This window comes from Oncorhynchus masou, chromosome 10 (assembly GCF_036934945.1).
Source record: "Oncorhynchus masou masou isolate Uvic2021 chromosome 10, UVic_Omas_1.1, whole genome shotgun sequence".
NCBI classification, from domain to species: domain Eukaryota; kingdom Metazoa; phylum Chordata; class Actinopteri; order Salmoniformes; family Salmonidae; genus Oncorhynchus; species Oncorhynchus masou.
The window spans coordinates 38521633-38547766 of NC_088221.1; the positions used below are offsets into that span (position 1 = coordinate 38521633).

General features: G+C 44.6%; 1 protein-coding gene across 2 annotated transcripts in view; it reads right to left on the reverse strand.

Moving 5' to 3' along the window:
* The window catches only part of LOC135547590 (adenylate cyclase type 5-like), a 147433-nt gene extending 121768 nt beyond the window's left edge, over positions 1-25665 (reverse strand). For both annotated transcript variants that reach the window (XM_064976730.1, XM_064976729.1), the window contains exon 1: positions 24715-25665. In XM_064976730.1, the coding sequence (XP_064832802.1) occupies positions 24715-25665 (951 nt within the window). The remainder of the gene's footprint in view (positions 1-24714) is intronic.
* Positions 25666-26134: the final 469 nt, after the last annotated feature.

The window sequence follows — 26134 nt, forward strand, 5'->3', positions numbered from 1 at the left end:
AGACGAGTGAGCTCTGTTGAACTATTTCATTGGTTCCATTTTGCCAAGCAAACTCAGTCAAGCACAGCTAAAATTATTATTAAGAAAACAAATACTATTTGAATCCAGGTCTGTAAATAAGACAGACACATAAAAACAACGTTCCATCCAGCAGCCTGTTACTTTTATAGCAAAAACTATTTTTAAACTACTCCTGCATTCTTTTGCCTCTTTAGAGACAAACATGTCCCTCAGATGTTCAGAAATACCAATCTGGAACCACACTGTTGCAAGGAGGTCCGTCCATGCATGCATGGGGCTACTCTGTGGTTGAGCCACAAGAGCCAGTGCAGTTAGTTAGTAGTGAGTCCCTAAGATGACACAGGAGGCCTGTGGGAAGTGGGAACAGTAGCCTGGTCCCAGATCTGTTTGTGCTGTCTTGCAAAGTCCTATGCTCATTGTAGCCCCAAACAACAACACAACAAAACAGGTCTGAGACCAGGCTATGGGAACAGTTGATATCATGGCCATGTATTGTACTCCTCTCCTGAATGAGCATACCCAGCGTCTGGGATTGTGGGAGCAGCTAGTGGATAGCGAGCCAAAGCCCAGACCCCAGAGGACAGAACAGATGTATTTACGAGCAGCAGGGCATACCCATCTGTCTATCTGTAATATGCATGTTACTTTTGGTACTCAGACCAGGCAGAGAGAAATAGAGAACTAGCCAGACCCAACCTGGTCAGTGAAAGGCGGGCTTGTATCCACACCACACAAGGGGGATTTTATTTTCCCACTAGTACAACAAAAGCAATGTGATCACACTGTCTCAGTTAGTTTCGGATGACTTCTGTTGACCATCCGGCAATTTACTCCCAGCCACGGAGATGAGAAAGAGAGATTCTCGTAAATCAGCTCCGCACCATGGTGCATTTCTCACGTTGTTACGCCATCTGGGTGGAAAGAAGAATGCTCAGATAAAGAGCCTTTGCCTCTCAAATACTTCTAGTTGAACTAAAAGTCAATGAAAAGTCATTATAATTTCAAATGTTTTTGGTACTGACTCAAAACTAAATGAGAAGTCACACCAACTCTATTTTTTAAAGTTATGGTAACAAATTAACTTTTTTCCCAGCATGCTCTACTGCAGGTTTATTTTTTTTCATAAGTGTTTTTGCATGTACATTGAGTGATTGATTGATTAATCTTATGCTACACCAAGATAAATAACATACACTTTTCTAAATTAATCCAATCGTTAATTTAGAATTTCTGCACCCGTTACCGAAATGGTTATTCCAGTTTAAATTACATAGGTAGTGTCCTCCCACTGTTCTTAACCCTGGCAGTCATGAATGCTGGTTGTGGGTGAATACAAATTTTACACATCACTTTGCAAGGTTCCAGAAATCCTTGTTGGAAGATTCCTGGAAATCCTTAAACCAGTTTTTTTTTTATCTGGGAATTTGGGGGAAGTTACTGGAATTTTGCCACCCTACTAGCAGACCTGATGTGGCCTGTAAACCATGAGTTTTAGACCACTGTATTAGGGCGAAGCTAGGCCTCAAAATTAGGCTTTATGAGATATGTAATGTATTATCACAGTTTAATTATAACAATAACATTCGCTTAGGAACTCACTTGGTGAAGGCAACAGGACGGAAAATGAACTAATTCAATAACCATGTCTCTGTCACTAACAAATACAGTCATGGGTGGTAACTCTACAATTCACTCGAAAAGGCAAGGCACACTGGGAAATTATACTGGAGGTGTTAATAAAAAATGTCAAGCTGATACAACTCCAATCTGGACCCCCTACAGGGTCACAGTGACTCTATCAGATTGAGTAATGACCACATAATCACTTTATGTAACTGTACTCAGATACACACCACAAAAGTATGTGGACACCCCTTCAAATGAATGGATTTGGCTATTTCAGCCTCACCCGTTGCTGACAGGTGTATAACATTGAGCACACAGCCATGCAATCTCCATTGACAGTAGAATGGCCTTACTGAAGAGCTCAGTGACTGTCAACGTGGCAGCGTCATAGGATGTGGAAGAGCCCTGACCTCAACCCCATCGAACACTTTTGGGATGAACTGGAACGCCGACTGCGAGCCAGGCCTAGTCACCCAACATCAGTACCCGACCTCACTAATGCTCTTGTGGCTGAATGGAAGCAAGTCCCTGCAGCAATGTTCCAACATCTAGTGGAAAGCCTTCCCAGAAGAGTGGAGGCTGTTATAGCAGCAAAGGGGTGACCAACTCCATTAATGCCCATGATTTTGCAATGAAATGTTCGACAAGCAGGTGTCCACATACTTTTGGTCATGTAGTGCATATAGTGCAATGCGTTCCTCTAAAGTTTGAGTAATGACAGCACATTGGGGTTTACAGTGAGGGAAGAGGGGGAGAGGGCTGGGGCACTGCTGTCTTGGGCCGATTAACTACGTAAACATGTCTCATGTCTCAGCCGTTCTGCTCTCTTGTCGCTATAGGCTAAAGCGAACACAGAGGTAGACAGAATACTTTTGTCTAGAAAGAACGCTGCAATAATCCCCCAACCAGAGGTCACCTCCTGAACATGTCATCAAGAGGAAATATCCTATCTGCTCTGCCCACCCTCTGTGTTCTGAACAACCGGATACATCCAGTTTTCAGGGGAAATGGAAAGAGCCTGTGGAGTTCTACTTTTGGGCGTTAACAAGGCGACACTCCATCTTACGTATCTCCTCCTCCACATTTACTGGATTGGTTCAACAGTACAGAAAATAACCTCACCTGGCAGTATTTTGTTTTCTTCTTTTTTTCTCGCAGGACCAGAAAGAAAGGTTAGGTTCTAAATTAGGTTATGCTCTGCCTGGGAGTGAATTACAGTAGAATCAGATCAAGGACAAAGCTAGGACAACAGAGGACACATCTCTTATTAAACCACTGATTCATTCATGAAGGCTTATTAAAAAGGAACCCTCCAGAGAATCCCTATGGAACAATCAGTGGGAGACTATAGGTCCAATCAGTGCTTCTACACCTGCATTGCTTGCTGTTTGGGGTTTTAGGCTGGGTTTCTGTACAGCACTTTGAGATATCAGCTGATGTAAGAAGGGCTTTATAAATAAATTTGATTTGATCAGTGGGAGACTATTGGTCCTATCAGTGGGAGAATATGCTACTCAGGGCCCATAGGTCTCTTGTCAAAGTTAGTGCACTATTCCCCAGCTAATTATTGTTATTATTGTTATTTTACTTTATGAATTCCCCACGCTCCATCCAGCCCTCCCTCTCACCATCAATGAGAGGGAGGGCTGGATAATGGTTCAAACAGAAGTTGATATAGCAGCACAAACACTGAGGAAAAGAAATATGCATCGGCCTCCCGAGTGGCGCAGCAGTCTAAGGTACTGCATCGCAGTGCTAGCTGAATCGCTACAGATCCTGGTTCGGAACCCAGGCTGTGTTGCAGCCGGACGTGACCGGGAGACCCATGGGGCGGCACGCAATTGGCACAGCATTGTCCTGGTTAGGGGAGGGTTTGGCCAGCTGGGTTGTCCTTGTCCCATCGTGCTCTAGTGACTCCTGTGGCGAGCAGGGTGCAGTGCATGCTGACACAGTCGCCAGGAGTACGGTGTTTCCTCCGACACATTGGTGTGGCTGGCTTCCGGGTTAAGCAGGCACTGTGTCAAGAAGCAGTGTGGCTTGACGGGGTCGTGTTTCGGGGGACGCATGGCTCTCGACCTTAGCCTCTCCTGAGTTTGCATGGGAGTTGCAGCGATGGGACAACACTGTAACTACCAATTAGTGTGAAGATAAAGGAAAGAATACGGAAGAAAGTCACTGAACATTAGAATGTTCTCCAAATAGATGATATGGCATTTTACTCTATGGACACAATCATGTAAATATTAGTCACAGGTATCACTGACTATTTTGTTATTGTAATTTAAAAAATTGGAAAAAGTTTGTGGTTGCATTCGATCAAAGTTTTTATTTAAAGTATGACTTTCAGCACCCGTGGAATGACCTCAGTTTTACAGGATAAACATAGGTACAGGTAAGCGTTTTCTGAATTGACATTTTTACAGGAATCAACTGATGGTTGTTGTTGCTAGCAAATCCTGTGACCTGTTACCAAAACTCAACTCCGCCTTGATATTAAAGAACGAAGTTGAGCGTTCCTCAGCCAGCTTCCCAGTAGATTACAACGGTGATGGACAGAGTTGTGGATAAAACGTTAACAGTATGTTGCCATGCTCAACATGAATTGCCTATGTAGCTGCCAACACCCCAGTATACCAGAGCAAGACGGAAATGCAAAGACACAACACAACATAGTCTCCCCTCTGCATTCAAGCAGCCCTTGACAGATGATTCTGACCAGGCCAAATAGATTCCAAGAGCGATAGGTGGGCTATGTTTATGTTTTTTACAGTCGTTGGTTTATAGCCATGGATATACGCCCATGTTAGGAACTTCCCTCTTGCACCCATTTCAGCAAACGGGTAGTACCGGCTCTATGTAAGCAAGCCAACGTTTTCAATGATTTGGCCAATGAACCCTGTGGAGCACCTAGTTAACAGTGACAGCCCATCACATTACCCAGGAGTGAGAGATGTACCCTTCTACAGACATGCCCCCCTTTATGAGAGTCACAGGTGAGCATCTGACACTGAAGGAGGCAGTGTAATTCTGCGTTCGTAACCAAGTGGGAAGTAGGACTTTATCACATTCGACAGGAAAAAAATCCACTTGAACGGTCCTCAAACTGGTAATTACTAGTGGAACACTCGTCTATCATCCTGAGCACCCACTTCTTCCACATGGTGACCTCTAACGTCACCTAATAAGGAACTGGCCTCTATAACAGCAGTTAAATGAAACAACAAAACATTATTTATACAAATCTATTAATGTAGTTTTTGAACATTCTAATTTGCCAATCAGCATTTCTCAACGAGTTCAAATCACATGAACGCATCCAACTGGTATTTGTGACTTCCCAACTGGTAAATTCCCACCTCCCACATGGTTACAAACGCAGCATCAGTGGAAACTTCAGAGGCCCAACATAACAATTAAATCACAACACAAAATGCAAGGAACATTGTGAATGCTGAACATTGTGAATGGAATTGCATTTTCCTGCAGTAACAAAACCAAACCGCAGTGGTGGGCCTGTCAGAGCCAGCAAGACCTTCTCTGCTGGCCTAAACATCATCAGAATATATATATTTTTAAAATATATTTTCCCACAAATATGTATTAAATTATACCCCAGAGTACAAGTTACACTCTTCATTTCATAGCGTTCCTCTTGGTTGCACTGCTTCCAGCCCCAGGTTGAGATTTGGAGGGTGGTCTTTATGTTAGATATTTTATCCAATCATATTCAGCCATCATGTGTTACCAGGGGTCTAAAATCTGCCCTCAGGCCTTCAGAATCAACAGTGCAGGCGCTTGTAGCTTAAAGTGAATGGAAATTAAAATTTAGTGTCAACCAATCAGCTTTAGAGTTGGCTATTGTACGCCTGCTGGCTGGCTCCAGTGTTACACAGGAGCCAGCTAGCAGGCGTAGTGCCTGCACGTCTTTTGATTGGATTACCAACTAGGAAACTAGGAAACTGAAATTGATCAACGATTGATCAACAAATAAATTTGCGTCAAGACAAACTTTTCAAGAAAAGTTAGACATTGTCAGGAGAGGTAGACACCGACGCTACAAAGCCGACGCTACGAAACAGGCTCCGAGAAGCACTGCAAACTGTACTGCTGGGAATGCCTATTATTTGCAAGTGATCGATTTGGTGTTTGGAGCCACACTGGCTTTGCAAACCTGAGTTGTCTAACCAAGGCAGCAACGAGACACCAAAGTACGGCTGGGCACTTACAAACAATGGTGCTTTTGAAAACTTTTGGGGACACCCGAGTGGATCTACAGCTCAACAAACAAGCACGCAGGGTAACGAAGCTGCACAATGAAAAGGTATTGTACTCTTCCCCTGCAATTCTCTGAATAAAAATGTCAATTTCAAGGTGACGCAACGCCTGGTTATACTGCGTTTCTGTCTAAATGTATAGAGTCTAGAGCCATGGCATCATAATGATGGTAATAAGAGGTGGATTAATTCGGGCGGGACTGTGTAGGACTTCACTAAAGGCCCAGGCCCCAGAACCACGGCACGCTACTGCCAAACCGTGACACCAAAACTGCAATACGTACCGAACTGTGGGTTTGGTGAACTTTCATTCATTTCCCTAAAGAGACACAGTAAGCACAGAGCAGCACTCCGGATTTTTTTTGACATTTTACTAAATTATTATTAATCGAGAGAGAGATCTAAATTCAAAGCAATGAGTATCAGAAGCCCAGATTACTTTTTATCACAGACTATGAGATGAAAACGATCTGTCTCTGTCTCTCTCTCATACACTGCCTCTATCTCTCTTTCTCCCTTTCTCTTACACTCTCTGTCTCTCTCTCTTCCACTGTCTCTCTCTCTCCCTCTCTTAAACTATGACACTCTCTCTCCCTCTCTCTTACACTATGTCTCTCCCTCTCTCTTACACTGCCTCTATCTCTCTCTTACAATGTCTCTCTCTCTGTCTCTCTCTCTTCCACTGTCTCTCTCTCTCCCTCTCTCTGACACTATGTCTCTCCCTCTCTCTTACACTGCCTCTATCTCTCTCTCTTACAATGTCTCTCTCTCTCTCTCTCTCTTACACTGTCTCTCTCTCTATCTCTTGCTCTCCATCTCTCTTACACTGTCTCTCTCTCTCTCTTACACTATCTCACTCTCTCTTAACACTGTCTCTCTCAATTAAATTAAATTCAATTCAATTTGCTTTATTTGCATGATGTAACAATGTACATATTGCCAAAGCTTACTTTGGATATTTACAATATGAAAGTAATACAAATCCAAATTGTCAATGGGACAACAGTAACAACAACAACCAAGGGCCAAAATAACCTTACATTCAACGATAGCAATAAGCATACAGTAGAGGACATGTGCAGATTGATTGGTCTGTCAGAAACTGTCCATCATCTTATGGCAGGCAGCAATGTAGTGCGCTGCCAACCCACAGCTCTCTGTGTCCTCCCCCAACAGGACGGGTAGCTTACTCTCATCAGAGAAGACTTTGAAACCTTGAATAAGGGTTTCAAATTTGGAGAAATGACACTCTCTAATTGTTTTATATTTTTGACATTTAGTCAGGAAATGCAGCTCCGTCTCAGGTTCTACTGTTGTGAAGTGGTTGCACAGCCTTTCCTCTACAGGGAGACAGGTTTTCATGTGTCTGCCCTTTTCAATGGAAAGGCTGTGCTTACTGAGCCTGTACTTTGTCAAGGTTTGTCTCTCAATTCAATTCAAGGGGCTTTATTAGCATGGGAAACATGTGTTAACATTGCCAAAGCAAGTGAGGTAGATATTATACAAAAGTGAAATAAACAATAAAAATTAACAGTAAACAACATTACACATACAGAAATTTCTAAACAATAAAGACATTACAAATGTCATATTACGTATATATACAGTGTTGCAACGATGTACAAATGGTTAAGGGTACACAAGGGAAAATAAATAAGCATAAATATGGGTTGTATTTACAATGGTGTTTGTCTTTACTGGTTGCCCTTTTCTTGTGTCAACAGGTCACAAATCTTGCTGCTGTGATGGCACACTGTGGAATTTCACCCAGTAGATATGGGAGTTTATCAAAATTGGGCTTGTTTTCGAATTCTTTGTGGATCTGTGTAATCTGAGGGAAATATGTCTCTCTAATATGGTCATACATTTCGCAGGACTTCAGGAAGTGCAGCTCAGTTTCCACCCCATTTTGTGGGCAGTGTGCATATAGCCTGTCTTCTCTTGAAAGCCATGTCTGCCTACGGCGGCCTTTCTCAATAGCAAGGCTACGCTCACTGAGTCTGTACATAGTCAAAGCTTTCCTTAAGTTTGGGTCAGTCACAGTGGTCAGGTATTCTGCCACTGGGTACTCTCTGTTTAGGGCCAAATAGCATTCTAGGTTGCTGTTTTTTTGTTAATTCTTTCCAATGTGTCAACTAATTATCTTTTTGTTTTCTCATGATTTGATTGGGTCTAATTGTGCTGCTGTCCCAGGGCTCTGTGGGGTGTGTTTGTGTTTGTTAACAGAGCCCCATGACCAGCTTGCTTAGGGGACTCTTTTCCAGGCTAATCTCTCTGTAGGTGATGGCTTTGTTATGGAAGGTTTGGGAATCGCTTCCTTTTAGGTGGTTGTAGAATTTAATAGCTCTTTTCTGGATTTTGATAATTAGTGGGTATTGGCCTAATTCTGCTCTGCATGCATTATTTGGTGTTCTACGTTGTACACATAAGATATTTTTGCAGAATTCTGCATGCTGAGTCTCAATTTGGTGTTTGTCCCATTTTGGTTGGCGAGCAGACCCCAGGCCTCACAACCATAAAGGACAATGGGCTCTATGACTGATTCAAGTATTTTTAGCCAGATCCTAATTGGTATGTTGAATTTTATGTTCCTTTTGATGGCATAGAATGCCCTTCTTGCCTTGTCTCTCAGATCGTTCACAGCTTTGTGGAAGTTACCTGTGGCGCTGATGTTTAGGCCAAGGTATGTATTGTTTTTTGTGTGCTCTAGGGCAACAGTGTCTAGATGGAATTTGTATTTGTGGTCCTGGCGACTGGACCTTTTTTGGAACACCATTATTTTGGTCTTACTTAGATTTACTGTCAGGGCCCAGGTCTGGCAGAATCTGTGCAGAATATCTAGGTGCTGCTGTAGGCCCTCCTTGGTTGGTGACAGAAGCACCAGATCATCAGCAAACAGTAGACATTTGACCTCAGATTCTAGTAGGGTGAGGCCGGGTGCTGCAGACTTTTCTATCTCTCTCTCTCTCTTACACTATGTCCCTCTCTATCACACTATGTCTCTCCCTCTCTTACACTGCCTCTCTCTCTCGTACACTATGTCTCTCCCTCTCTCTTACACTGCCTCTTTCACTCTCTCCTCTCTCTTACACTATGTCTCTCTCTCTCCCTCTTTGTTCTGCATTGTGCTCTCTCTCTCAGCGACCGTGACGGAACAGAACACAAGACAGTCCACTGACTGGATGATAAATCTGAAGGCTCAGATAAAATGTCAAAAAAGGTCATTGAGCACCAAGAGGTTTCTGTTTCAAGCAGCCTCACTCCTCACTCCCAAGGTCTGCTCAACGAGGAAAATGCATACAATCACCCGTCTTAAATGGTAATGTGGTCAATCTGACTCGGATCAGATTCAACATTTGTTAGGGAATCACTTGTCTTGCACCAAAGTCCATTACTAACATCTGCATTATGTTCTTGTACTACTCTTAAAAGATGCTATAAAAACAACTCCACAGAAAAAGTTTCGCCCAGAGGACAGATGCTGGGTGTTAGGCTGTGTTTACACAGACAGCCCAATTCTGATATATTTCCACTAATTGATCATTTTACCAATCACATCCGATCTTTCATATCTTTCCATTTTCAGAGCTTATCTGATTGGTCAAAAGACAAATGAGTGAAAAAAAGATCAGAATTGGGCTGCCTGTGTGAACGTAGCCTAACAACCTACATCTGTTCTGTGGGAGAAGGTTTTTCTGTGGGGGTGTTTTTATGGCATCTTTTAAGATTAGTACAAATCGCAAGGAGGTGACAGAGCCAAACAACCCAATTGGAGTAAGCCAGGTTCTCCAGAGTTTACTCTTGCTATAACCGAGTCATACTAGGAAAATACAGAATAGGACGGACTTTAATGTCCTCAAGGGGAAAATTGTCTTAGACACACAGTACTACTCTATACAAAATAGACACTGTACATTACACACTCAACATAATACATTGCATGTTACCCCTGACATACATAATGGGGCGGCAGGTAGCCTAGTGGTTAGAGTGTTGGGCCAGTAACCGAAAGGTTGCTGGATCGAATCCCTGAGCTGACAAGTAAGAATCTGTCATTTTGTCCCTGAACAAGGCAGTTAACCCACTGTTCCCCAGTAGGCCGTCATTGGAAATTAGAATTTGTTCCTAACTGACTTGCCCAGTTAAATAAAAAAAACATTTCCCTTACATCCTGTCAGTGGCGTACTAACACAGCTCAGCTTACTTATCGCAGTTTAGGTATTTGATGGGCATGGGAATGAAGAAGTTCTTCACTAGGATTATTATTTCCAGAACACTTGAAAATATTAAGAAACACAGTCAGCTAAGCTAAGTGGGGCGTTAACGCTTCTGCTTGTAGTGAACATAAGCTTATAGAAAAAATTATGGATAACATTTGATTTGGCTGTAAGTGTTCAACATAGATCAATTTCCTTTGTTTTTTGTGAGATAGGCTAAAGCTTTGTATAGAGGCAAGACAAACTCAGGTAGACAAACTCACTCAGAATGGCTAGAAATGAATTTGAATATCAGACAGGGCAGAGGATGGTTCATTTGCCTGGCAGGTACCATATAAGGTATAACACATTTCTTTTCCTGGAGTGGAGAGGAGAGGAGCTCAGCCTAACACATGCTATATTCGGACCACGATTCAGCTTCAATGTCAACACAGTGTGAATGGACAATCATGTCAGGGGCAAATACTAAGGGTTACACAGAGGTCATGGCTGGGCCAAATGTGTTTTCGATACATTCTATGGCTCTGTGGTTCAATACAGTGTGAAGCGATGGAGCAATACAGTTGTTTCCAGCCAACAATGCCTGGGGTGTTGGGGATCCATGACAACCCATATATTGTTGCCCAGTACTGTACTGTGTTGATTTGAATCAACACATGATATGACACAGGTGAATCAGTTCCATTGACGACGACATGGATGATGCCCTTGTCTCTCTGGAGTCTCCTTCCTCCTCACTAGTCCCTCGCTCCTATTGGTGACACTAAAGCATATGTTACCCACGGATGAGAGCTCTGGTAGAAATGAATAAGATTCTTATTGGGCTCTCAACCTAACAGACAGTTTGACTAATCGATTTGAGTTTCAGTAGAGAAAAAAAAGCCATCGAAGAACAAAGAAATCTACAGAGAAACCAAAATTCGATGAGGCGTTTGTTATCATCCATGCTAACTGCCAGATCACCAGGGACAAAGAGAGAAGCTCTGGACAGTTTCCAGCTACAGGCTTAATTTGTCTGTGTTGCTCGGAGGCTAACCCTAATTTAGCACACAGCATAGCATCGCTCATGCCAATTCATGTCCCAAAAACCACAATGAGAAGAGGGAGGAGGAATATGAATATCTCTCTCAATATGTTGCTCAAAAGATGTTGCACATTCTCTATATGATATAACTGTTGATTTGCAGACATACACATCCACACTTTGCCTAACTTGTGTTGCATCCTAAAAGATCATTGCAGTAATTAAAAATATTTAAATACAGATTGCTTCTAACTGAGCACTGTGTAAAGTGAGCACTGTGTAAAGTGAGCACTGTGTAAAGTGAGCACTGTGTAAAGTGAGTACTGTGTAAAGTGAGTACTGTGTAAAGTGAGTACTGTGTAAAGTGAGTGAGCACTGTGTAAAGTGAGCACTGTGTAAAGTGAGCACTGTGTAAAGTGAGCACTGTGTAAAGTGAGTACTGTGTAAAGTGAGCACTGTGTAAAGTGAGCACTGTGTAAAGTGAGCACTGTGTAAAGTGAGTACTGTGTAAAGTGAGCACTGTGTAAAGTGAGCACTGTGTAAAGTGAGCACTGTGTAAAGTGAGCACTGTGTAAAGTGAGCACTGTGTAAAGTGAGCACTGTGTAAAGTGAGCACTGTGTAAAGTGAGCACTCTCTTTAGTCTAAAGAGAAAGAATGTTCAATCAACCATTCTTGAATGTGGGGAAAAAGAGATTCCTGGTGCATCAAGGAGCAGGAATAGCCCAAGCATGACGTTACTTATCCGTTGTGCTTATTATATTGTGTTTATCATACACACCCACACACATACCTAAAATGCCGACTACGAACATTAACCAAAGCCAGAAAAGTTTAATGAAGTGGTGTAGCCAAGAGGTAATCCAGAAACATTTCCAACAGGTTTATTGGTCCAGCAGCCCGTGTCTTTTCTAAATTACAGCCAATTACAAATAAGGAGAAAGTAAGTCAACAATCGTGAAGAAACCACCGTCCAATACAAGCTACAATTAGATATCTGTCAAATGCAATAATTTCAGGAAAACATAGTGACTGTGAGCTCTCGTTCTCCATGGTCGACGTGAGTAAGACATTTAAGCATGTTAACCCTTGCAAGGCTGCTGGCCCAGACGGCATCACTAGCCGCATCCTCAGACCAGCTGGCTGGAGTGTTTACGGACATATTCATTCTCTCCCTATCCCAGTCTGCTTCAAGATGTCTACCATTGTTCCTGTACGTAAAAAAGCGAAGTAACTTAACTAAATGACTATTGCTCTGTAGCACTCTCTTCTGTCATCATGAAGTGCTTTGAGAGGCTAGTTAAGTATCATATCACCTTCACTTTACCCAATACTCTAGACCCACTACAAATTGAGTACCGCCCCAACAGATGCACAGATAACGCAATCACCATCGATTGCACCTTTGCAGTAGTGCCCCCCTTCATGGGAGCCTGGCCAGGGAGGAGGGGCATGGGGAGGGAACCGGCCGAGGCATGGGAGGCCGAGGCATGGGAGCCTGGCGAACCGGCCGAGGCATGGGAGCCTGGCGAACCGGCCGAGGCATGGGAGCCTGGCGAACCGGTCGAGACATGGGAGCCAGGCGAACCGGCCGAGGCATGGGAGCCAGGCGAACCGGCCGAGGCATGGGAGCCTGGCGAACCGGCTGAGACATGAAGTCCTGAAGATCCCGTTGGGGCGTAGAATCTCAATGGGCCGGCTGAAGCATGACGTGGGATGGGAACCTGCCGAGCCAACAGAGGCAAGGAAACCTCTCGCGCCAGCAAGGGCGTGGAAGCCCGACGAGCTGGCTTAGGCACCCCCGATTTCATCAGTGGCGGCCCCCGAGTCTGACATCACCCACAAAACAAAAAGAACTCCCCGATGCTTCTTGTAGTGGTGTCCGCATTCTGTCACATATTGTCACGGGAGCGACGCAGGAGATGAGAAGCAGGTACGGGGAGTGAAGGTCTATTAGCTGATGGACATGAAATGGAACAGGAACAGCGTCAGGAAAAGGAACACATAACAAACACAATACGGAACAATGCAGACACAGGGAACACAACCAAGGAACAGACAGGTATAGAGGGGGTAATCAACAAAGTGAAGGAGTCCATGTGAGTCCAATGAGCGCAGCTGCGTGTAATGTTGGCAACAGGAGAGTATGATGACGGGTAGCCTAGTGCCCTCGGGCGCCAGGGAGGAGGAGCGGGAGCAGGCATGGCACATTTGGCCTCACTTGATTAAAAAAAATATAAAAAAATTAGCCAATCAGTGTTGAGCTGAGCTCAACTGTCGGTTGTCTTGTCACAGCAAAATGTGACATTACATTTTAGAAAACAAGCATCGATGACAAAGCGCATGGGCCCTCACAGCTCGTGCCCCCCCCCCTCCACCCCCCACAAGTGGGTCTGCAGGGGTGTCCCGTACGCCAGTGAAGGTGCCCATAAGCAATCATTTCTGGTGAAAAAACATGGATATAGCATTTTGGAAATAAACTCTTATACAGTATTTATTTATATTTTTTGTCAGGGACCCACGGTCCGCCAGTTGAGTGTGGGGGCCATAGAGGATAAAAATCACACCAGGCTTTGACACGGATTGACATCAAGGTGTTTAAAAAGGGGAGTTGTGCTGATAACGTTTACACTGAAATAGCCAACCGAAGCCATTTCCACTTAGACAAGGGCTGGGGCACAGGCCATGGACAGGGCACTATTCATAGAAATAGAATTCCATACAGAAGGATTCCATTTCTATGGCACTATTCACTCTCCTGACTAACAACAGAGCAACCGGGAGGTTGATGAGGAGGAGGTTTGTGTGGGAGAGGAGAGAGAGACACGAAGTGACTCGGGTGAGAAAGGAAAGCAGTGAGGTGGATGCAAGAAGAAGGGACTGGTGGGGGAGGGATAAAGGGAGGGAGGGAGTGAGGATAGTGCTGAGCGATTAACCGAAATGTCGGTTATTTCTCATTTTTTAAACAACTAATTGACCAGTGTGGATCAAATATTTTGATTCCATTTCTTTCTTTCTTTTTGTGAGCTCAATGTCCACATTGTGCATTTCTCTACAGATAAATTCGATCAAGCCCATCAAGAGTTCTTTTAACTTGTTTTGTACAGTAGTGGGCACTATATGCTGGGGTCATGGGTCACTGGTTACATGTATATAGGTAGCACAGATGACCAGGAAGGGTTAGTACAGGTGAGAGGAAGGGTTAGTACAGGTGACCAGGAAGGGTTAGCACAGGTGACCAGGAAGGGTTAGTACAGGTGACCAGGAAGGGTTAGTATAGTTGATCAGGAAGGGTTAGCACAGGTGACCAGGAAGGGTTAGTACAGGTGACCAGGAAGGGTTAGTACAGGTGACCAGGAAGGGTTAGTACAGGTGACCAGGAAGGGTTAGCACAGGTGAGAGGAAGGGTTAGTACAGGTGAGAGGAAGGGTTAGTACAGGTGAGAGGAAGGGTTAGTACAGGTGAGAGGAAGGGTTAGTACAGGTGACCAGGAAGGGTTAGTACAGGTGACCAGGAAGGGTTAGTACAGGTGAGAGGAAGGGTTAGTACAGGTGACCAGGAAGGGTTAGTACAGGTGAGAGGAAGGGTTAGTACAGGTGACCAGGAAGGGTTAGTACAGGTGAGAGGAAGGGTTAGTACAGGTGACCAGGAAGGGTTAGTACAGGTGAGAGGAAGGGTTAGTACAGGTGACCAGGAAGAATTAGTACAGGTGAGAGGAAGGGTTAGTACAGGGGACCAGGAAGGGTTAGTACAGGTGACCAGGAAGGGTTAGTACAGGTGACCAGGAAGGGTTAGTACAGGTGACCAGGAAGGATTAGTACAGGTGAGAGGAAGGGTTCGTACAGGTGACCAGGAAGGGTTAGTACAGGTGAGAGGAAGGGTTAGTACAGGTGACCAGGAAGGGTTAGTACAGGTGAGAGGAAGGGTTAGTACAGGTGACCAGGAAGGGTTAGTACAGGTGAGAGGAAGGGTTAGTACAGGTGACCAGGAAGAATTAGTACAGGTGAGAGGAAAGGTTAGTACAGGGGACCAGGAAGGGTTAGTACAGGTGACCAGGAAGGGTTAGTACAGGTGACCAGGAAGGGTTAGTACAGGTGACCAGGAAGGGTTAGTACAGGTGACCAGGAAGGATTAGTACAGGTGAGAGGAAGGGTTAGTACAGGTGACCAGGAAGGGTTAGTACAGGTGAGAGGAAGGGTTAGTACAGGTGACCAGGAAGGGTTAGTACAGGTGAGAAGAAGGGTTAGTACAGGTGACCAGGAAGGATTAGTACAGGTGACCAGGAAGGGTTAGTACAGGTGACCAGGAAGGGTTAGTACAGGTGACCAGGAAGGGTTAGTACAGGTGACCAGGAAGGGTTAGTACAGGTGACCAGGAAGGGTTAGTGCAGGTGAGAGGAAGGATTAGTACAGGTGAGAGGAAGGATTAGTACAGGTGACCAGGAAGGGTTAGTACAGGTGACCAGGAAGGATTAGCACAGGTGACCAGGAAGGATTAGTACAGGTGACCAGGAAGGATTAGTACAGGTGACCAGGAAGGGTTAGTACAGGTGACCAGGAAGGATTAGCACAGGTGACCAGGAAGGATTAGTACAGGTGACCAGGAAGGATTAGTACAGGTGACCAGGAAGGATTAGTACAGGTGACCAGGAAGGGTTAGTACAGGTGACCAGGAAGGGTTAGTACAGGTGACCAGGAAGGATTAATACAGGTGACCAGGAAGGATTAGTACAGGTGACCAGGAAGGATTAGTACAGGTGACCAGGAAGGATTAATACAGGTGACCAGGAAGGATTAGTACAGGTGACCAGGAAGGATTAGTACAGGTGACCAGGAAGGGTTAGTACAGGTGACCAGGAAGGGTTAGTACAGGTGACCAGGAAGGGTTAGTACAGGTGAGAGGAAGGGTTAGTACAGGTGACCAGGAAGGATTAGTACAGGTGACCAGGAAGGATTAATACAGGTGACCAGGAAGGATTAGTACAGGTGACCAGGAAGGATTAGTACAGGTGACCAGGAAGGGTTAGTACAGGTGACCAGGAAGGGTTAGTACAGGTGACCAGGAAGGGTTAGTACAGGTGAGAGGAAGGGTTAGTACAGGTGACCAGGAAGGATTAGTACAGGTGACCAGGAAGGATTAGTACAGGTGACCAGGAAGGATTAATACAGGTGACCAGGAAGGATTAGTACAGGTGACCAGGAAGGGTTAGTACAGGTGACCAGGAAGGGTTAGTACAGGTGACCAGGAAGGGTTAGTACAGGTGACCAGGAAGGGTTAGTACAGGTGAGAGGAAGGGTTAGTACAGGTGACCAGGAAGGGTTAGTACAGGTGAGAGGAAGGGTTAGTACAGGTGACCAGGAAGGGTTTAGTACAGGTGAGAGGAAGGGTTAGTACAGGTGACCAGGAAGGATTAGTACAGGTGAGAGGAAGGGTTAGTACAGGTGACCAGGAAGGATTAGTACAGGTGACCAGGAAGGATTAGTACAGGTGACCAGGAAGGATTAATACAGGTGACCAGGAAGGATTAGTACAGGTGACCAGGAAGGATTAGTACAGGTGACCAGGAAGGGTTAGTACAGGTGACCAGGAAGGGTTAGTACAGGTGACCAGGAAGGGTTAGTACAGGTGAGAGGAAGGGTTAGTACAGGTGACCAGGAAGGGTTAGTACAGGTGAGAGGAAGGGTTAGTACAGGTGACCAGGAAGGGTTTAGTACAGGTGAGAGGAAGGGTTAGTACAGGTGACCAGGAAGGGTTAGTACAGGTGACCAGGAAGGATTAGTACAGGTGACCAGGAAGGGTTAGTACAGGTGACCAGGAAGGATTAGTACAGGTGACCAGGAAGGGTTAGTACAGGTGACCAGTAAGGATTAGTACAGGTGACCAGGAAGGATTAGTACAGGTGACCAGGAAGGGTTAGTACAGGTGACCAGGAAGGATTAGTACAGGTGACCAGGAAGGATTAGTACAGGTGACCAGGAAGGATTAGTACAGATGACCAGGAAGGGTTAGTACAGGTGACCAGGAAGGATTAGTACAGGTGACCAGGAAGGGTTAGTACAGATGAGCAGGAAGGTTTAGTACAGATGACCAGGAAGGGTTAGTACAGGTGACCAGGAAGGTTTAGTACAGGTGACCAGGAAGGGTTAGTACAGGTGACCAGGAAGGGTTAGTACAGGTGACCAGGAAGGGTTAGTACAGGTGAGAGGAAGGATTAGTACAGGTGAGAGGAAGGATTAGTACAGGTGACCAGGAAGGGTTAGTACAGGTGACCAGGAAGGATTAGCACAGGTGACCAGGAAGGATTAGTACAGGTGACCAGGAAGGATTAGTACAGGTGACCAGGAAGGATTAGTACAGGTGACCAGGAAGGGTTAGTACAGGTGACCAGGAAGGATTAGCACAGGTGACCAGGAAGGATTAGTACAGGTGACCAGGAAGGGTTAGTACAGGTGACCAGGAAGGATTAGCACAGGTGACCAGGAAGGATTAGTACAGGTGAGAGGAGAGGGCATACAGTTCTTACCTTATCACAGCTTATAGAATCCATCTCCCTTCATCTTTTGTATAGGAATATGTGCATTGGCACTATTTATATTTTATATGCGCAATAACTGGGAGCTTCACCCGAAAAGGGTAACGTTTGGAAAGCTGATTCTTGTTAACACATTATGGATGGCTCTCCTGTGCAAGTGTCTTTTCATAGACAATCACCACTGCACGTGGTAATTAACTACAATGACCATAATCCATTGCGCAATCGAGAGGGATCGAGAGCATTTTCTTTGTGATATATCTCTACCTGAAAATACATGACCTAAGTGATTGATAGTTGGTCTTCAGCAGTTATAAAAGTTGGCCTTATTTACTTTGAAGAACTAAAATTGTGATTTTGTCAGACAGAATAGGCAGCAGCTCTGTACAGATGAGATGATGACTTGGAATGAAATAATAAAGTCATCAAATAACACAAATGTAACATACACAACAACTGAAATATTTGATTGAAGTAAATGATGGTTAATACCGTAAGTAATAAGCAGTAATGGAGAGTCACTACAATCATGGGACTTGTACTAATTGTTTAATTCTGGGTTGTTACAGCGTTCAACCCACATAATGCACAGTGCATTTAATGTTTAAAAAATAATCAAAACCGAAATAGAAAACTGTAATAATTTTTTAATAATCGAACCGAAGCCGAACCGACCTCAAAAAGCACTATTCACTCAGCACTAGGAGGGCGAGATGGGAGGGAGGAGAGGAGGGAGGGACTGGCGGGGTAGGGTAGGGAAGGAGGGAGGGATGGGATAGAGGGAGGAGTGGAGGGAGGGACTGGCAGGGTAGGGTAGGGAAGGAGGGAGGGATGGGATAGAGGGAGGAGAGGAGGGAGGGACTGGCGGGGTAGGGTAGGGAAGGAGGGAGGGATGGGATAGAGGGAGGAGAGGAGGGAGGGACTGGCGGGGTAGGGTAGGGAAGGAGGGAGGGAGGGTTGGGATAGAGGGAGGAGAGGAGGGAGGGACAGGCAGGGTGGGGTACGGAAGGAGGGAGGGATGGGAGAGAGGGAGGAGAGGAGGGAGGGACTGGTGGGGTAGGGTAGGGAAGGAGGGAGGGATGGGATAGAGGGAGGAGAGGAGGGAGGGACTGGCAGGGTAGGGTAGGGAAGGAGGGAGGGATGGGATAGAGGGAGGAGAGGAGGGAGGGACTGGCGGGGTAGGGTAGGGAAGGAGGGAGGGATGGGATAGAGGGAGGAGAGGAGGGAGGGACTGGCAGGGTAGGGTAGGAGGGAGGGAGGGATGGGATAAAGGGAGGAGAGGATAGAGGGACTGGTGGGGTAGGGTAGGGAAGGAGGGAGGGATGGGATAGAGGGAGGAGAGGAGGGAGGGACTGGTGGGGTAGGGTAGGGAAGGAGGGAGGGATGGGATAGAGGGAGGAGAGGAGGGAGGGATGGGATAGAGGGAGGAGAGGTCCTGCTCAGCTGCTGTGATTATCAAAAAAAGGTCTCCCTGTCCAACAGTTTCTCAAAGCAGTATACCTGGGTCTCTTTCTGTTGTTATTTTCCTCTTTCTTGTATTTCTGAATTGTTTTTATCTAGCAGGTGTGGACTGGGCCATGGTGCCTCCCTCTGTAATGATTAGGCTTAATCATGTTCATGTTGTTGACAGTGGAACGTCAATAAAGGGGGTAAATAAAGTGATCAATAACGTGTAAACCTGAGGACAACATTTGGACAGAGCTACAGCCTCTGCTTTGTGTCTTTGGCCAGAGAGAATTCTGAAGAGTATAGGAATAGAAATGCAATGGCAAAGAGGTAGCTAAGAGATCATAAGAGATCCTGTTGCATGTGATATTGACTGGATCAACGTTCTACACCTAAAACCTCTGTAATAACAACTAACATGATACTAGAAGATAAAAGAAGGAGGGGAGGTTAGGTTAGGGTAAAGTAAATCAAATAACACTGAGGCCAGCTGTTTCCCAATTATCTCCAATTTGAGCCTCCATCTGTAGGTTTTGTCCCAAATGGCACCCTATTACCTATGAAGTTCATAAAAGTGCACTAAATAAGGAATAGGGTTCCATTTGGGATGCCAGTGTACACTAAGCGGTGGGAGGGAGGGTGAAGAGGTGAAAAGACAGAGGTCTTCTTGCAGGGAAGATTTCTCTAAGAGGTTCTGGATGGTGTTGTGTTGTGATAAAGGGCTTCTGTTGCTAAGATACTGGAAGCAGTGTGCATGCAGGATCTACGTTGCTGGGGTGGGGGGGTCACAGCCAAAGTGGTTTCTGAGAGGTGATGGGGATGATGACGTTTGGTCCTCAAGATCAACTCCAAACGCATGGGACATACACCAATCTACTTTGATAACTTTTGACCCTAACCCTTTTTGACCCTAACCCCTTTTGACCCTAACCCTTTTTGACCCTAACCCCTTTTGACCCTAAACCTTTTTGACAGTAGCCCCTTGTGACCCTAACCCTTTTTGATCCTAACCCCTTTTGACCCTAACCCTTTTTGACTCTAACCCCTTTTGACCCTAACCACTTTTGACCCTAACCCCTTTTGACCCTAACCCTTTTTGACAGTAGCCCCTTGTGACCCTAACCCTTTTTGACTCTAACCCCTTTTGACAGTAGCCCCTTATGACCCTAACCCTTTTTGACCCTAACCCCTTTTGACCCTAACCACTTTTTGACCCTAACCCTTTTTGATCCTAACCCCTTTTGACCCTAACCCCTTTTTGACCCTAACCCCTTTTGACCCTGACCCTTTTTGACCCTAACCCCTTTTTGACCCTAACCCTTTTTGACCCTAAACCCTTTTGACCCTAACCACCCTTTTTTATCCTAACCCCTTTTGATCCTAACCACCCTTTTTTTATCCCAACCCCTTTTGACCCTAACCCTGTTTGACCCTAACCACCCTTTTTTATCCTAACCCCTTTTGACCCTAACCACCCTTTTTTATCCTAACCCCTTTTGACCCTAACCCCTTTTGACCCTAACCACCCTTTTTTATCCTAACCCCTTTTGACCCTAACCACTTTTCCACAAAATGTGACTTCCCTTTTTACTTGCACACACCTCATTGTACATGTGGTCATGGGAATCAACCAAAAACCAAACTGTTCTGATAGAATACACCTGGACATGGACAGACACAAGAGGGAGATTGGGGCTACCAGATTGCTTAAGTATAATGTACAGTATACACTGAGAGTACAAAACATTAAGAACACCTGTTCTTTCCATGACATAGACTGACCAGGTGAATTCAGCTGAAAGCTATGACTCCTGATTGATGTCACTTCTTAAATCCACCTTTATCAGTGTAGATGAAGGGGAGGAGACAGGTAAAAATGTAAGCCTTGAGAAACTTGAGACATGGATTGTGTACAGTATGTGTGCCAAAATATTGAAGTGCCTTTGAACGGTCTAGCTGCCAGGTGATTCAGAGCCTCAGTCCCCGGACCACTTTCAGCGAGGGCTCGTTCTAGAGTGCTCATACTCCAGTACTCAGGAGGTGGTTAAATGCTTCCATGGGGGTTGAATCTCAGAGGCAAATTAATAGCAGATCTGTCGGGGGAGATTCACGTTACGGCGCAGGGGAATTCAATTACAGTGGCTGCAAACCTGGTTACAGCTGGAGGGGAGCCAGGAGACTTGAGCCCGCTCACCTACACAGTCAAATCGGCAGAATGAATTCAACTACCATGGAGTCAAATGCAACACTATTTGACCCCCATTTTGTGTTAAAACAACTCATGTCATGGTGTTGATATTTTGGAGATAATTAAAATTATATATTTGTTGTTTTTAATTAACTACCTTAACATTTTACACTTTTCTGTGTTGTTTTGAATTAACAATCAACTACAGCAGAGTTCTCTTTCAGTTTACTTCCTTTGAGTTATAAAGATGTAAAGCTTTGTTTGAATATTTCTTAATGTGTCACATTATGGTGGTTTGCAATGTGATATTCAATCTCTGGAAGCCAACGTAATGGAAGATGACCAGAACTTTTACATCTCAACTTGAATTTTAGAATGCCTGACAGAGTAGGGGAGGAAATACAGCACATGAAGATGACCTACACCATGTCAACTGGAACAACTATCTCACGAACGGTTGCTATATATCCAACCACATACAGATTGGATAAGTATAAAAAATATATATATTTCTTATATTTGTGAAGCATAAGATCCCTGTCCGAATACCCATACTAGCGTACTAAATAGAATGTGAAAAATTAACGTTTTATAGTACTTTTGAAAATAGTGCTAAAAATACGTCATCTATAATGCACGATTGCGTTGACTCTAGCCATTCGTTAATTTTGGTACAGCACGTCAATTTATCTGATTAGCACTAGAACCACGTTTTTCTCCATCCACACTGACTTAAAGCGAAGGGAGCAGAGGAGAAGAGGAGTGAGTTGGCTAACTGCCACACAGCCCTGGCTGGTTCATTCTGTGTGTCACCTGACTGGACGTCCCCTCTGAAGGCCTCTCTCCAGCCAGGCGAGGCAGGGGAAGGGACAGTGGCTCTGTCTGAAGGAGACAAGCCAGGTGATATGGAAGGTACTGCAGGTGTAAACTCCCTAGGGCTCCTCCTTCCTTAAAATATAGAAACTCCTGTCAAACCAGGAATTAACCCTTCATAGGTGGATAGAAGAGAAAGTCAACACTATATTGAAGCATGTCAAACTATTGTCAATGTAGCCATTTTATCAAGGTGAAAAGGCTAAAAGTCATATTCATGGTGATTTTAGCCAATAAGCATCCAGTATCTAAACTACCAGGTTTATAAATGTTTTTCTTGTATTGTCAACGTTTAGACAGTTCAAGTTACCTCACTGTGGTTTAAGGAAGAAGCGGGTCATCCCTGCAGGCATCTGGAGTACAGTGCACCTACACAAAATACAAAGCCACCATCTCAAGCCAAGACTCAGCCAGCATGGTTATTTGTGCCTTGGGCTAATTCATGTGACCACTCCTGATACAAGCATCATCTGGGGAGCTTACATAAACATACAGCTCCACAGTGGAGAGCTGCTGGGACCTATATAAACAGGGGGAGATCTGATATAGTAAAAACAACAGGATTGTGAGGAAAGAGAAACAAATACACCAGTCTGTTCCCACACTTAGATATAAGGGTCACATGTCTGTATCACAAACTCTCTGACTGATATAATCAAAAGACAAAGAAAGTGGATTAGACTGATCTAGAATGCTGTATTGGAACACAACACACAACTGACCCATTGTAGCCTACGGGAAAGAGGTAGTATTGTGTGGAGTCTTGCTTTTAAGTTTGAGTTATTTTTTTCACTTGCTCAATAATTCATTTACAAGCCCTTAAATTGCAATAGGGGACTGATGAACACTTTCCATTCCCCAGGTGTGTGAAACAGCAGTTCTTTGGAAGAGCACATATTTATATGTAGTAACCAGATAGAGAGAGAGAGAGAGAGTGTGTAAGAGAGGGAGAGTGTAAGAGAGAGAGTGTAAGAGAGAGTGTGTAAGAGAGAGAGAGAGAGAGAGAGAGAGAGACCCCCAAAGACCCAAAAAGCATCCTATTCCCTAGTGGAGTCCTTTCAACCAGAGTCCTATATGTCCAGGTTAAATGTGGTGAACGATAAAGGGGATACTGCCATTCGGGATGCAGCCTTAGTCTCCTGAATTGTTTTGGGGATATTCTACAGAGCACATAGAAAATGATCTGGGGGGGCTCTCAAACACAACTTCCTTCTGACATAGAACTTGATACTAAAAAAGTATTATATCTTACAAACATCCTAAGTCATTTAAGTAGCCTAGCCAAACATTTCCCCTCCCTCAGACACAATCTATAAAGGCCTAGTTTATTGTAAAGCAATTCACATTTCAATAGGACAGACGCAATGATACCGGTCGAAGGAACTGCATTTCCGTGTCAAAGGCGTCACTACAGACTGGTTTGATTGCAGGCTGTATCACAATCAGCGTGATTGGGAGTCCAATAGGGCGGCGCACAATTGGCCCAGTGTCATCCGGGTTAGGGTTTGGCCATCATTGTAAATGACAATGTGTTCTTAACTGACTTGCCTAGTTAAATAAGGTTACATAAACAAATCAAAATTATTAAATATATAATTAAAACGCCAAATTATCAATAGGAAGCCGAATAATAAGAGGGGAATGAGAGATGACACGCATGGAGTTTTACAAATCAAGAGCTCTGAGCTCTGATGGTCAAAGTTTTTAAAATGAATAAAATAGAGCAGTTGGCCTCAACATTTTATTAGGAACATAATAAAACACAAAACACAAAACAGCATATAACTGTTGTTTCTCTATATGCATATCCTTCGCAAAATCTCAATAACAAAATAACCCCACGTTTACATCCCAATTCTTCTAAAGTCTACAGACCCGAAACAGTACACACTAACTACAGGAGGATGCTCATCTGTGCCAGCACTATCACCCCCTTCTGCCTCATAATTCTACAACTTCTTCTAGAACTGTTATTTTGCCTAAATTCTTAAAACTTACGTTTTACCCAGTGCGCTCAGATTGGCTTCGTATACGTGTTTTTTCGCTATCTAATATTAAATGGATGCTTTTGCTAATGGTCTTCTCCATGATAACAACTAGGGGACTGAGCAATGGTCAATCGAGACCGTTTCCGTAGCAACAAGCATCAGCAGCACCTCAAGACAAATTCAGCATCATTGTAAGTCACTGTCTATTAACCAGTGAAAAGCGTTGAATGTGGGAAACATTAGTTCTAGCAATAATGAGAGACATTGCATTCCTGTATTCCCTAATGAGTATTCGGTCAATTATGAGAAATTGAATTATCTGCAATAAAATAGGCCTTTGACTCAGCAATTATGCTCCAACCTGGCGTAATAACATTGCCACTTGATGGAAGGCACCCCCTAAATCCATCTTTAAACTAAAAATATTTGGTAGATTATTCCATGCGTAAAGTTACTTTCACGTGTATCAGTTTATTCATGAGTAATAAATGCGTCGCCTAATAAGAAATGTATAAAGCAGGACTTACCTGCTTCCATACAAAGGCATCCTTTTCGTTTAACTTCCAAGACCCGACCACGTGGATGGCAGACAGCATAACTCCAGTGATAACCGCAGCCCGCATCCGAACCGGGAGCAGTGTGTAAATGACATGGATAAAAAACACTGTCCACCAAATTCCCTCAGAGGCACTTTGCGGATGTACGAGGAGGACCCCAATCACCTGTAATACCAGCACGACTAGAATGACCACATAGCAGACTATCCACATGTGATCCTGATCAAACCCGTTCCGATTGCACACCACCATCAAGATGAGGATAAGTAAGATGGCCAAGGAAAATACCACAACGTAAGCTATCCGGCATCCTCCCCCCGCGCAATGGAAGGTCAGCATGACCGCGCACAGGAGCACCAAAACGGCCATGAGCATGGTCAAACTGCTCTGGTTGAGCCGGAAAAAGTAACGCTGGTACAGCCTCTCCAACTTCTCCGATTGGAATTTCTTGGATCTGAAAATCTGCATCATGCTGCTGCAGCACGCGACCATGGAAATGTGAACTTCGGGCATGAGTTCCTCCTCCTCGGGTTTGGTGCCCTTCACTCTACGGTCCTCCAAGCCCAACTCCACCGATATGGGTCTCACTTCCACGGCTCCATCTGCGTGTTTAGGGGACGATCGTTTGTTGTTTCGGCTCTCCTCTCCAGTGCCATGCTCTTGCCACGCAGACCGAGACCTAAAACTGACCCTGCTAACCATTGTCGTGGTTCGTCCTGGTCTGGGCTGTCGGTCGGGATCATCATCTCCTTCAGTCCATCTGCTGTTCGAACGGGCGAGCTTTTTGCTCGGAGATCTAGCGGAGTATGGGCATCCGTTGGCAATATACTCAGACTCGCCCCAAGCTGATCTCAGTTCAGTCCCTCCCCTCAGCCCAGGCGCACCGACTCCGGGCGGGCTAACACTGTTAGATCGGGACATGGTATTTCTCAGATAAAAATAATAGAAAAAGCAACGCACAGAACCACACACGCGCCTGCTTAAAGTTTCTCATGAAAGCCAACTCGACCCTAAACTTTTTAATAATTAGGCTATTGTTCTTGTTACAAATGTTGTTACATTTGTTACAATGTTTTCTTCGGCGGCAGGTCTATGAAACGCATGGTAAATCAGCGACGGGTTAATTCTAGAGGTAAGGTAACAATCAGAGGACGTTAAAGTCAATTAAATGTGTCCAGTTGAAAGTCCACTACGGTAGAACAAATGTGTGTCCAGGATACTGTTGAAATTGTGATGCATAGGCCTATTCATGACTTTGGATAAATTTGGCAGCAGATGGTAAAATGCTCTGAAAATCACTTAAAATCAATGAAATAGGAAGAAAAGTCACATGGGAGATATACGATAACAACAAACGCAACTATGGTGGATAATATATTTCCAGGGAAGT